At 36.7% G+C, this 14783-nt stretch overlaps 1 protein-coding gene across 1 annotated transcript in view; it reads right to left on the reverse strand.

Moving 5' to 3' along the window:
- Nucleotides 1–7072: 7072 nt before the first annotated feature.
- The window catches only part of LOC102228911 (protein FAM19A2-like), an 88432-nt gene continuing 80721 nt past the window's right edge, over nt 7073–14783 (reverse strand). Inside the window, exons 4-5 of the mRNA XM_005808634.2 lie at nt 12949–13073; nt 7073–7963 (exon numbers count right to left, since the gene is read on the reverse strand). Coding sequence (XP_005808691.1) covers nt 7952–7963; nt 12949–13073 — 137 coding nt within the window. The 3' untranslated portion in view covers nt 7073–7951. The remainder of the gene's footprint in view (nt 7964–12948; nt 13074–14783) is intronic.

The raw sequence follows: 14783 nt of genomic DNA on the forward strand, positions 1-14783 counted from the left end.
TAAGTTGGGGTCAACTCAAGTTTATTTCCCACGACCCACCAAACACCAAAAATAAATAAACTCCAGGTAACACCAATTACCAACCAATAAATGGAAAAAACTTAAATAGTCCACCCTCATAGAAATAAAATTAATGTTCAAAATCAGGGTAGTTTTCTAACCTCTTAGCTTTACAGCTCATTTAAGCAATTGTTTTATTCAAGGAAAATGCAGATTCCAGTTAGTCCTTCAGTATAACAATTCAGTCAATCATCTCAGTCAATGAGCACATAAGTTGTCAGTCTTGAAAATATTCATGAACGAATAGTTTGTGAAATGAAAAAGTTTAAGGAATTGGGGGTCCCATTTTTTTTCCAATAAGCTTATCTGTTGACCAAGCAAAGCATCCAGCTTCAGCAGGACGAGACTCTCCTCCACCGGCTCGCTCAGGTATCGGCCATACAAAAACAACAACAAATAATAAAAATAAAACAAAACAAACAAAAAAAAAGTAAACAACTTGCATATTGAGCATTAATCAATCATGCGGGTACATGGGAATCAGTAAGACGTAAACCAAAAACGTCCACTATTAAATAACTTTTTTAATACAAGCAACCTCAAACATATACATTATGTATTCACAATACATACTGAACTAATAAAATAAAATGAAAAAACGAAAAAAAATACAAACGACCTAAAATGAATCAAGACTTTAGCAGAGCAACTAACATTAAAAAAAAAAATAAAGCATTTAACATTAGCAGAAATGGTTACAAACATCATTATTTCACCATCAAATAGTTTCGTTTCACTTAGCTAAGTTACTTACAGAACTACACATCATACTCCGGTTGTTTTTTGTTTGTTTGTTTTTGTTTTTAGTTCAACAAAAACTTAGCAACGTTAGCTCTGGCTAGGTAGCCATGCTACCTATGTAAACTGCTGAAATATAACAGCAGACTCACCGGAGAAAACCCAGAACAGACTGTACATTGTCCAGTTCAGCATAGGCGGGTTTCTTTCATATCACAGCAGCACTCATGATAAGTAATTCCAATAAAGCAAGCTTTTTCTACTGGGTTCTACTTGCAGAAAGGGCTCCTTCTACGGAGTCCGCTATTTCTTTTTCTTTAGTTCCTTCTGCCCTACATTTCTTCCCTGACCGACACAGGAGACGGTGGGTATAGTGAATCCTACAGGACATTTAAAGAACTAACAAAATTAGTCAAACTTACAGACACATCAGCACAGTTTAAAATACATGATGTTTAAGATTAGAATATTACATCAGATCAAAACAACTTAAGCAACAACTGTGTGCTTAAGTTTTTGCTTTTTTTAGTCAACTGGTTGGCAGTCTGCAGCAACAAGGTGTGGAGGGTAAGTAATGCATATTCTCCATATAGCTGTTAATATAGCCTTTGTTTTTAATTATAATTTTTCCACTGACAGCTAATACAAATATGACCTTTAAGATTAGAATACTAAATCATACCACTGAAGAAAAAAAACATATTTGCTGCAAAGCATTATTGTCAAAAAGTTATTTTAGTCTGACAAACAAGGCTAATTGAAATTCATAATATAATGTATTGAATATAACTGTACATGTAATTTTTGGCTTAGCTTTTAATACAATTAAGCAGTAAGATGTGCTGATTTGGAATCTGGGATTCCTACCCCCAACAATTAAAAAGCACTGCTTGACTTTGCCTCAGTGTGTGTGGACAGGATTTGCCTGAATTGCTTGCTTTTAGGTGTGGATTTAATGAAAATGAATATATCAAGACCACACGTCTCAGCTTCAATGGCAGGTATAGATTAGAGGTCATCTTGTCTCCGTGAGTCATCACCGCAACTTTAATCACTGTGACTCATATTTAATGCTCATTCAGGGGCGACTAGAATAGAAATGGAGGCAAGCACCTCCTTTTCAGGTTTCCAATGGCTTGACTGACACAGTCAGGGTTGGGGTTATCTGCCTTATTATGTGTGTGTGAGTGTGGTTAGCAGGAGGTGTGTTTGAGGAAAATGAAAGGTTGAGACTACCATGTAAAGACCCCTTGGGCTCGTGTGGCTTATCAGTCTCACACACACATTCTTTTCTTTTTCACACACCAGCTACCTCCCACACAGACCCACATACACAGTCCATAGAGTTATATGTCACTGTGGTCTTTTGAGTTCATCTGTAACCTGCTCCAGTCTGCTTTGTTCTCTGAGTTGCCACATTATTTTTAGGTCATTACTTTGTGTTAGGATCACAAAGCGCCTCCTCTCTAATTTCTTTCTTTATACTACATTCTCTCTGTTTTTCCCATCTTCTCATGTCAGGATGAGCATAGCAAAATGACATACCTTCAAAGTGCAATGACTGGATGTATAATACATAGCTGGAAGCTGGAAATAGGAAATGTTTCAGACATTACATAAATGTCAGTATGCAAAGGATGTAGCAAAGCACAAAATATTCTAAAGGACATCAGAACTTTATGGGTTCAGTTAAAATGTTAAGTTTTGATTTATGATTGTTAGTTGAATTTAAGCAATATTTACCAATGTCAACATTTAACAATTCAAATTCAAGCTGTTTCCACTTATGCACACATAAACATTAATGATATCATCGTTAATTCATATTGAACTGGACCTTTCTTTGAAGCTACTATAGCTTCAGCTTTTCTGGGAAGGCTCTACATAAAGTTTAGGAGAACACTTGAAAAATTATTTTAAGAAAGCATTTGTGAGGTCAGACACTAATGTTGAACGAAATGCTTGGCTTCCATTCTTTGTTCGGATCCATCATAATGTTGCTCTGTTGGTTCGGATCAGGGCTCTTTGTTGTTCAGTCAAGCTTATTTCATCCCAAGCTTATGAACTTGCTTTCTGAAATGTTGAACAGTTGTGTCGGATCTGAAGAGACCATTTCTTAGCATTTCAGTCAGAGTTAGGTGGTGCAGTACCTTTCACAAAAACTGAGGTCCTGAAAAACAATTCCATTGTAATTCTCTCTGCGTTGACTTTTGCACAAACATTGCAGTCAGGCAGGTTCCATTCTCTCACCAACTCACAAACCAAGACCTTAATGCAAGGCAGAGAGGATTTATTCATCACTCCAGAGAAGGATCTGTACTGCTCTGGAGTCCAGTTGCAGTATGCTTTACACCTCCTTAGCTGATGCTTTGCATCACACTTGTTGATGTGAGGCTTGGATGCATCTGGTCCATTTCATGAAGCTCTCTGGTTTTCTTGAACTAATCTGAGAGCCAAATGGCTCTTATTGACTACAAGTACTGTAGATGGCAATCTCTGCACCACTTGGGACGCACAGAAAAAGGGAACATTTGTGTGTAAATAGGCTCTGGACTATTCTGCATTCTTAGCTTTCTCTGGAGTTTGCTTTGAACATTTTTGGTAAATAAGTCACTCAATGAAACATTGCTGTCATTCCTACTTTGTTCAGAAGTTCAGAAAAGCATTTAAATAAATAGTATGAAATGTTCAATTTTGAAAGTCCCTCATATCTTCATCACCAGATGAAGAAACAGATGTTGGAAAATCCCATGGGATGATTGATAAGCCTGTGACTGACTTACATAAGCACTATATGGAGTTTACTCAAATACTACTAAAATGTTAGTCAACCCACAATGTATAATCTTGTGCTAGTCAGTCCTAACTGATAAAGATTCATTCACCTCGGCATGCACAATGCTTGCTGACAGCTTGTCAAAACATATAAGAAGCAGTGGTATTTCTTGAGTCACACCTTTTTAATCTGGGCAAAAGTGGTAAAGTGTTAGTTCACACACCATGAAGTGTTAATTTAAGAATAGGTCATTTTGATGTCTGATACTTCTATTACAACTGTTAGAAAAATTATTCTCTTGGTTCATTTACTTATGAGTTTATTTTACGAGTTATGTTTTCATATTATTCTTTTTATATTATTATTCTCATATTATTATTCTGTTTTATGTTTACTTAACTTCTCTCTTTTGTAGTACTTTATTAATCTTTTGTAGTACATTGTTAACTTTGCTTAGGATGTTTGCCTGGAAGCTAAAAACGTTAAAACATTCATGTGTTATTAGCTTCATGTGAAACTGATTAGTTGTGGTCAGCCACATGCCCTTGTAAGGGCATGTCCACAGAAGGTTCCACAACATAAAGATCGTTGGTCAATTTTCTGTGTGACTGTGTGAAGAAGCCCAGCCTCCTTTTTCTATACAATATAAAGAGGAATGCAAAGAAAGATCTGGCAGAGTTGATTCCAGACAGTGTTTGACAGCGATTTTTCGTGTCTGTTTTCAACTCTCCTCTTCTGCAGAAAGGTAATCTTTGTCTCTGGTTGATTCTTTGCAGGCTAGGACATAAAATAAACCTATCAACAACAAACTAAAGAATGAATTGTACTTCACCTACAATTTAGCCCAGTTTTTTCTAATGTAGGATGTAGGTTGTGAAAGGTTACAGAAGTCAAGCAATACCATTACAGAAATAGAACATGATTGTTACTCTTATGAGTTTTGTGCTTGTTGTGCTTACTTTTGACCAGGTCATCTTTTAATTGGAGCATTAAAAGAAAGCTCCCAAATGGAACATTCAGGGACAAATTCGTGAAGATATTTGCAATTGCAAAATGTGTGCAAGCCTGATTACTTTATTGATGAAATAGTGTGTCCCTGCGCTGACACAGTTTGTTCACAATTAAATGAGACATTGAGAATACACTCAGGAAAAAGACTTTCAGTAGTTATGCAAACGTGGCTAATTACAGCCAGAGCAAATTGCATTCTCAAAGACTAGAGTTGTTTGTGTTATGCAGACTGGATGGGAAAAGGTACTGCTGACAGCCTGGGGGAATTGTAACCTGCTGAGCTGTTGGCTTAATATGAGTCAACTCAAAACAGATATCATTCAAATATTTTTTTTTAATTCTGTGCATTGTATGTTTATTTAGAAACAGTTTTCTGACAGTTGAAATGAAAGAATTGTGACATAAATCCTTGAGTTAGATGTTTTCCTTTCCTGGAGGAATGCCTTCAACAGGCAAGATCTAAGTCCTCTGTTATTTTCAACAATAAAAAGTTACAATGCTGTGCTTGTGACTGAAGAGAGGACCTGATGGGATTATCCATTAAATTGTTTGTGAATAAAATGCAGAAATAAAGCAAAAACCATCAGCAAAACAGTAGTAAAAAAAAAAATGAAGAAGACTCCATTCTTCGCAATTGCTTTGCTGCTGCTTTTTGAGGCAGCTACTTGAACTCCCCGCTAAGTTTTCTTTCAGGGCTTTTCCAAAACTGTCATTGTCTGTTCAAACAATCTCTGCAGGCTGGGGGTTTGTAACAATTACGTAAGATGCAAGGATAGTTCCGCAAGTCATTCAGCTCTTGATTCATTACCTTCCCCTGGTCATTGTTCTTTCTGTAAGGCATCCAAATACTGTAGCAACTTATGGCTTTTGCCGGATGCAACATCTGCTCTGGCATCTGTTGTTAGCAGCGACTGTTTCATCACCCCTAACCAGAGAGCACACTCAGTAATTTGAACATCATGTTGATTTTTTGATGATAGTCACAGATGATTAAATTTATGCTCCACAATAGTGCTGATGACAGATTTGTTAGACTCCTACGACTGAGCTGCACCTGATGCCTCGCTTCAGCACTGGTGGTAAACGACTTTGTGTAACTTTATTCAGCACAGAGAGAAGCACACTGTTAGCGGTGCTGTGGAAGAATTTCAACAACACTCACATGTCTGAGTTGTGATTGAATTCATATACACCCTGAAAAACACCTTGTGAGCAGTTAACAGGAAAGCCTTAATGCTGAAGCTGTCATACTCTGATGTTAAATCCTTTTTGCATATTTTTCATTTTCTCGCTTTTATTTCTTCCCACCTGCATGTACATGTCTGAGAATCCCTATTTGGTGTTTATTTTTTAATCTTTTAGCCACAAATACTAATGATCTTTGTGTGATCTGTGAAAATTCACACAAAGACATCTGTTGCTATGCTCGTATCTCTATTTGACAATACCCTGCGGTAGCTAGTTTAAATGGTCAAGTTCTGTCATTTGACCATTTCTTTTGTTTTCTAGGCACTCCTTTGTGGTACTCTTCATCTCCCTTTATAGCTTAAGGTAGCAGCTAGCATACAAGCATTATCAGTGTAGGCTTTACCAGAAGCGATGTTGTGCAACATAAATAACCTTCCAGCTGACAGTGAGTGGAATAGTGTAACAATATTTATTATTACAGTAACAAAGGTTTGAAACAAATAATTTACCTCGAGGAATTTTTGTAATCGATTTGAGGAATTGTTTGTAATCAACTGAATAACTCAGCTTGCAAGCTTGTCATATTCTTGCTTTAACACTACAATAAGCTTATTGTAAATATAAATATAAAAAGCTTTTAAAGCCTCAGGAAAATCACCTGGAGTGTGAAGGCGATAATAACTATTAGAGTCTGAAGGCCTAAAGTGGATGCACCATGTTTTATATTTTAAATAATAATCTGGCCACACCTCTTTAACCACTCATATATTCAGCTCCATCTATTTTGCTGGCAAACATAAAACAACACCAAATTATTAGTCACTGTGAAAATGCCCTACTTGCTGCCTGTATTACTTTAAAAAAGAAAAATAAAATTCAGTCACAATCTCCAGCAGAAAGATATGTTTGCCAGCCTAATTAGTCTTTTGGGAATGTGCTGCAAACATTTTTTTTCTTCACCTGTTTGAAAAAAATCTGAACTTATAAGCACAGTTTATCTCTAAACAGACCAGTTCCAAGCTGCTAAAAATAAGTCGGTGATAAATGAGTTCTCAGTAACACATCACAAAATACCCCGGAGGAAAGAAATATTTCAGCTTGTTTGCAGCAACATGATGAAACTTATGAGGTTAACTATAAAGTAATTACCAGTTTAATTAGTGATTATGAGCTTTTTTTTTTTACTTCAGGTTTTCTACAGAAACAGATTTATTCAACACTACTGACATCAGCGATTAATCTATTGAAAAGAAACTGCAGCCGTGTGACACTGTAAGGGTGGAACAAAAATACAAATACTCCTTTTTTGAAAGGTTTTATTCATTTCATATAATACTGACACATGTACTCAATAGCAGTTAACAGGCGTTTTTAAAAACACAGATATTAAAATTATTAGAGCATAAATTTATTTCTAGCCCCATTAATTTCATTCATTCCATACTTTCTCTTTTGTTTTTTTTAATATGTTTACATGTTTCAATATACCATAACATCTAGTTTGTATTAGTCTAACCTCACCTCTGTAAAAATAAAAAGCAGAAAAAAGACAAACTGCGTTTTAAAAAATGGCATGTGGTAAGCCACAACCCGCTCATGGTATAATATTGTTACAGTGTAGAAAAAGAAAAGAATAAACAAGAAAAAAAAAGAGATCAAGGATTATTTTTGACAGCATTAAGCAGGTTGTATGTGGCACACGTAAATTTGAATATGTCACCAATACTACATGAGGCAAGTATTATGGATTAATAGCCATTTTTATGATGTTTTGTACTTAAGGGCTCTGTTAAAAGGATTCTTTATAGTTGTTCCAACAATGTATGATGAGTACAACTTACCCAGAAACATCAGATAAGCAACAGTAGCTTCTGGAAAGATGATCTATGTTTAAATCATAGAACTTGTTCATTTTTTCGTAGCATGAAAGGATTGTGGGTAACATAGTCCTTTGCTGTAGATGATCCAGGAAAGTCAGCCATGTTTAACGCGATGGCAAGCAGTGTTAGAGTCCTGTTTCTCCAGCCACTAGTTCCTGGCTGTCCTTGGAAAGATTAAGCAATTGCTGGTTCCACATAGAAATCCATCTGAGTGCACATCCTCAAAGGTTGACGAGTTCATTGTGCTGAGTAAATAACTTTGCCGAGTACTTTTCTTTTTGACTTGAGATGAGCAGGACTATCGGGTTACCTACAACAAGGAAAAAAGATGGAGGTAAAAATCACAATCAACAGTCTTCCTGAAAAACTGAATAACATGTGAAGATAAACATCTACAGATGGCGTGCACCTGCACTGATGTTCGACATATTGCAACTCAGGGAGAGTGGCACAATATTTAATATCATCCTACTAGTTTTTGTATTGGTGGTAAACTAAAATAATTTCATTATCAATTAATAGTATAGAACAAGTGGGCAACAGTGACTTAAGTCCTTACACAATTGAATCTTATCTGTTTCTAAGCTGAAAAAAAACAATTATACCCCAGTGAGGGTTGGCGGTTTCATCCTCCAGAAGAAAGTTATACATTTCTACTGTTGCCACATGTTCGCCTAGTATGCGTGACTGCTGCAAAGTCAGTCAACGTAGTGATCTGGGCAACAAACTCAGTTGTAGTATATCCAAGAATAAACTGGTGTTCAAGTTATTAAATTGTATTCCCTCTATGTGATTGATTTGATAATATATTTCTGAATCCAAATACTCTTAACATACAGCAAATGGACAAAATGTACTTAAATTCACCACTTAAAATGAGTTTCTCTGATTTCACTTTTTATAGGTAAATATGTGAGTAAAATTAATATTACTCTTCTGTTTTATGAACTACTAACATGTCTCCAAAATTCCAAGCAAAAATTGAGTATTTATTTGCAGAAATGGTCAAAATAACAAAAAAGATGCAGTTTTTTAAGACCTCAAATAATGTAAAGAAAACTAATTCATATTCATTTAGAAACAACAATATTAATATTTTAACGCAGGAAGAGTTCAGAAATTAATATTTGGTGGAATAACCAGGAGGTTTTCAGTGGGGTTCAGTGCAGTGGTCTCTTATTTTTTTTTCCAAAGCTGTAAATAAAAATACTAAATTTAAGAAAAAAAACCCCATAAATATTCATATATCTAGAGCAGTCATGACTGTAGCGAATCATGTGCACAAATGAATATGAATGTGAATGTGAATTGTGCAAAACAGATCAACTTGATTTGTGAGTTTGACTCAAGGCTTTCACTGCACGTTCACCACTTGCTATGAACTACAACAAACCAACTTGTGCTCTTTATTTGTTACAAGTTTGTAAAATTATACTGCGGATGTTTTGCTTAATCCCTTTGTACAGTAAAGTTTGTTGCACAAAATGTGTTAGTTTTTTGGGTTTTTATAAATTGCTCATTATATTCACATGAGATGGTGAGTTTTTTGGCACTCAAGCAAAACCTTGGCACATGAAATGTCAGGCCTTATTAATAACCTCAAATAATCTATATGATGACTGCAGTGAATAGGGATTGTTGGTGCCGCACTGATACTATAGCTTTTATAGTCTGTGTCTTCTGGCAAGAAACTAAACATGACGCAGCTTGAGATATGGCAGCCGGCCCAAGCTACCTCATTTTCAACACCTGGCCGTCTGCCACATCATTACGTCTATTTGTTGAGACGGCTGCCCTAATCACTCTGTCTCCTTATCTCATCTGACCATCTGTCCATTTTCTTGCTTCGTACTTTCACTTCTGGTCCATTTCAAGCAATTTGTTGCCAAACAAACACAGTTCACTGTGCTGGAGCAAGTAAGAGACCATCTCTGTGAGGATCTGAAAACTGCGTCTCTGTTTTGAGTTGCCCAGGCCCCTAGACCCCCTCACACCCTGGGTCTCAACACATGCTGTTCCCCTTTTGCTGCTTCTTGAGGGAGTCTCTCTTTTGTTCTGTCATCTAACCATGAGGCAGCTAACAAAGTGCAAGGACTTGCCTTTTCTGAGAGATCTCAGAGTCTGGCTTCCTTTGAGATGACAACTGAAAGTATTCTTCTGCTCTACATGGCTTCAGGCCACCTTTCCTGGGTCCATCGCCATTGCCTTCAGGCATCCACCCTGCACCTGATCAAAGAGTCTGCAGGAGTTTGTTGTCATGCCAGTTCACTGTGCAAGTACAATGCAGCATTTCTCTGCCTGCTATGTTTTACTGTGCAAAGTCATAACTCCGTTAGGTGGTCATTCATTGCCTTTAAAAAGCATGTCAGTTTTTGAGCCCTATAATAAAAAAGCACATTTAGGTGCTTACTTTTCAAAGCACAAAGAAGGTGCTTGACTGTCATTTAATGTTTTTTTTTTTGTTTTTTTTACCATCTTTTCTCTTGGCTGCATTTTAAAATCTTTTGTCCCTTACAATACGAGATGTTACATCTGTTCTGCTGCTTCACTTCACCTACGGGATCTGTTCTAATTGTAACTTTCACTGTTAATTTTCACAACCAACATATCTCTGACAAAAAATGTTTGCTGTGCCACTAGATCATAGGACACCTGATGAGAGAAGTCCAGCTGTAGTCCAGCTGTATCTGCAGCTCCACATGAATTTCTTAGGTGAAAGTTGTAGTATAATTTCTTTATATTTTAGTGATGGAGGGTCCCTTACCTCCATCACTCAGAGGAGTTTGAAGCTGCATATTTTCCTCCCTCAGCCTGTAGCATTTTAAACTTTACAAGAGCAGCTTAATGAACTTTACGTTAAAAGTTCTAAGTTGTGCCTTATTGCTATACATCTCCGGTTTGATGTCTCTGAGATATTGTGAATTATTTTAGCCATTTATTTTTTGTCGCCTGTTTCTTTTCAAAAATGTGATTCCGTGCTTTGGATTACATTTTCACAAGAGTTCATTGTTTGCCAGGTCTTATATTGCCACTAATGTTCTGGCTGAAGAGGCTAATGGTTTCATTATTTTCCCAAAAATAACAGAAAAAAAAAAAGACGTCCTGTAACATTTTTTGATTTGTTTGTTTGTCTGTGTTGTTTTGCACACCCTTGCCTTGCAATCTGAGACAACTTCGTGGTTTGGTAATGTGGCCATGTCTGCTTGTTCATCCATATGATATTATTTGGCATCGATCGAGCTGTCTCCTGTCTCCTCCTCTTACCCTCCTCTTCTCCACCTTTCCTTTGCTCCCGGCCAGGGACACAGGGACAAACACAGAGAGTTATCCCCCCATTTCTGTGGGGTGTTGAATAATGTTGTAAGCCTGCCATTGCCACTTATTTTTTCTTCACTTGTTATTTTACTCTCATTTGTCTCCAGGCTCCCTTTTTTTTCTCTCGCTGCAAACCACATCGTCCCCTTTTGCATTTTCCTCTGTCTTTCATTTATGTACCATCGTCAATTTCAATTTACGACCAGGTCTTAATAGGACTATAAGAGATCGTTCGATGCTATTGATCTGGATGCCAGCACATTTTGACCTCACCATACAAAAGCAAAGCAAAGGAGAAAGTCATAAAAAAAAAAAAATCACTGTTTTTGTCATCGGAGAAACACAACAGCTAACACTCTCAAATGAAGTAGACACAAATACAAAAAATACATCACAAATTACTGATCAAAGAGCCGAATTCAGGAGACTGCAAATATTTGTGCTCTTTTAGGCAATTGCAGCATCGACGATAAAGCAATGGCTGGTTCGGTTTTGATCTTGTTAGGGAATTATGAATGCACACCTTGGGGCGGACAGAACTGAATTCAAAGAAAATTAAGCAAATAAAAAAATGCCCTTTATAAAGCCAGAAATTATATCTGTTTTATATCTGGTCAGTAGATATTTGTCTCTTTTTGAGAACTGTTAAAAGATATACTACAAAACTATTCTTACCACATAAACCGTTCTGCATGTTGTCAATGTGAGCCTACCATGTACTTGATTTGGATTTGATCTCGTAGTTTAGCACAAATTAGTGCAGAAATGGGGGGAAAATAATTAACTAGATTTAGGTTTGTGAAAAGATTTGAAGCCTATGTTTCATTTTCTTTGTACCACACAGTTTTGTGTTACTATTTGTTTGTTTATAATAAAATCTTAGCAAAATATATTGAAGTTGGTAGCTGTATTATATCAAAATATAAAAAGGGCATGAAAACATTTTAAAAGAGTGCACACATTCCCTCTAGCTCTGTAATACTATTTAACTTGTCAAGTTTGTTCATCTTGTGCTCTCTGCAACGTAAAGTTGAAATCCGAGAAACTGCATGATCATAAAGAAAAGGATGGATGTTGATGTGGAGAAACTTCTTTTGAGTGAGATAATTTCCTTTGCTGGATGGAAAGTTGGCATAGAAAATAAAAGTATGACAACCCATCATAGGGTGCCCATATCTTCTGAGTGTTTTAGTGAAAGCCAGGACTGGAAAGAACGTGCAGATTGTGTATCTCAAGCTCTTCCAATCACTCTGTTTTGCCCAAAGAGACACATACCCGACCGCTCTTCTCTGACCACGCCTTCGATCAATTATTTAGGCAGAAAACAAAGGTCTGCACCCGGCCATTAATAATGGAGGCTAGCAAAGGCACCGAGAAGGATGGAGGTTAGAAACAGAAGCGTGAAGTTACAGGAGGTGAGAATCACACACATATTCTTCCTATGACAGAAGAAGGCTGCAGGAGGTGGATCGGGTCAGTGAAAGCCAGTGAAGCCAGTGAAATGGGGCAAAGAGGTGCAGACGGATGCTGGTGAACATATGTTCACACAGACACACAAAAAACAGACAGAAATTAGACCTAGAAAAGTCTTTGCACACATAAAACGTACCCTGGAAACACCATTCCAGGACATTCTGTGCTGTTGTGTATCCAATATGACAAGTCAGATGGCGTGCCAGAGCGGCGGGGGGGGGGGGGGGGTAGGGCAAGTGAGAGCGAGGGGATTTGTGATTTTCATGTTCAGCAAGTGTGTTGGATGCCCTATTCTTGATGAGCTTATTATTTTTTTATTAAAAATATCTAATGCTGGAGCAAAATGGGAAAAGTAGAGGCAAAAAATGAAAAGAGAGATCTTGGAATGAAAGAGGAGGAAGCGGTGAAGGCGTGGGAGAACAGGAACATGCTCTAAATTAATAAAGGTGTAAAAGTGTGAGGCTACGGGAAAAAAAAGCAGGTGTATATTTGAGGGAGAACACCCACCTTTGTGGTCTTGACTTTGTTGCCTGTGCTGCAGCTCCATCCTGTGAGGTCCGGTAGAACCTTGCACTCCTCACCTTCCATACACGGCTGCATCTGACACCACCACTTTTGGGCTACAATGGAGGCTGAAAGAAGAGAGAGGTGTGGAAAGTCTCAGAGGTTTTGTTTCTCAGTCATGTGCTTTCATGTGCACTTTTTTCTTCTTTCTTTCTTTTTTTTCTTTTGAGAGTGCATTTGTGAATTTTGACACAACACTCTCCTGAGCCCAGCTTCCTTATAATCTTCACAAAAGGAAAAGTGTTTCTAAAAAATAAACTTGCAATCCAACTCAGCAAGTTGAATTTTGGGCACACCAAGAGTTTGGGTTGATAAGATAAACACTTGGAGGCAAATTTTTTATTGATTAAAATAAGACCTTGCAGTTGAAAGTGCCACTGAAACCACAAATGAACCAGCTCAAATGTGAAGCACTGCATATGAAAAATTTAGTCATTGTGATTGCTTCTTATACTAATTAAAGACATTTTCTAGCACTTTCATCAAGAAAGAGAAATCTGACATGTCTTTTGTCGTTTGATATATTTTATCCCCTAATCCCCAGCATGTCGGCGCAGGTGGCAGTGTTGACATTTTCAGAGTAAAAATTTCATTATTATTACTATGCAGCCATTAGTTTTTTATACTAGTTATAGTAAGAAAAACAATATATATATATTGTTTTTTTGGTTTGCCACTGAGGAGGCAAACCTTCTCAGTGGGTCATTCCATTTGTTTGCCAGAGGATGGGGAAATTTGGTCTTCTTTAGTTTAATTTGACCATTTCTTTAATGTTTCTTATTTTTGGAAGTTAGTTCAGTTCTAATATTTATTTAATTTAAAAATTTAGTAATGTGTTGACCAGTATTTAAGTTCTTGTGTGTTTATTTACCCCCTTGTGTGTTAGCAGTGGTCTGATCATCCACTATTTAAGTTCCCCTCATGTCCTGTTTTGTTAGCTCAGTTTTGTGCTTGAGTTCTTTGTGCTACTACCTGAGTTGTAGTTTGTAATGTTGACCTCAGTTTTGGGCCCAATCCATCAACTTTTAACTATATTTGGACTTTTTGTAATAAATTAAGAATATTTTTAGGAATCCATTCAATGTCTCTCTGGCTGTTCTGTGTAAAACCCTCACAGATGGAGATAGCAGATCAAGTAACAAGAATCTGCATGTTATATGACTTAAAATCACAACAAAATTCCTTAGTCTTTGTATTTATTATTATTATTATTCTTTTATCATTTGATGTGTACTGATGACTGTGACGATAGCACTTGACAAAATGTAATGTCTGCTATTGGTTTCCACAAATGTTGACTACATGATGCTTTTGTTTTTGATGATTTTCACTACATAAAGCACTTTGAACTGTCATCTTGCTGAAATGTGCTATACAAATAAACTTTACCGATTGATTGAAAATAATGGATGCATTTTCTGTAACAATGTTATAGAAGAACTAGTTGTTTTTGGACAATTGCTTTAAATTTTCATTTTTATACAGAAAAACTGTACTGAAGGTTTTTGTACTATGAAAGCAGCATACCAGCTCAGGGCTAGTCTCCATGCAACTAAAATTACATAAGATTCAAGAAAAAAGGACAACATGAAAACCGAGATTTTGTCAAACAATCTTAAATACTTTTAGAAACAATTAAAAAAAAATGCAGGAATTAAGAAGTGGCTACATGTTAATCACAGAAAGGGCACATTCGAAAAATGTTTTCCGACATTCTTCAGACTCATTTTCTTTCATTAATCCTAACCACTATTAGTAACTTTATTGGTGTTTTTTAA

Source organism: Xiphophorus maculatus, chromosome 1 (assembly GCF_002775205.1).
Source record: "Xiphophorus maculatus strain JP 163 A chromosome 1, X_maculatus-5.0-male, whole genome shotgun sequence".
In the NCBI taxonomy this organism is placed as follows: domain Eukaryota; kingdom Metazoa; phylum Chordata; class Actinopteri; order Cyprinodontiformes; family Poeciliidae; genus Xiphophorus; species Xiphophorus maculatus.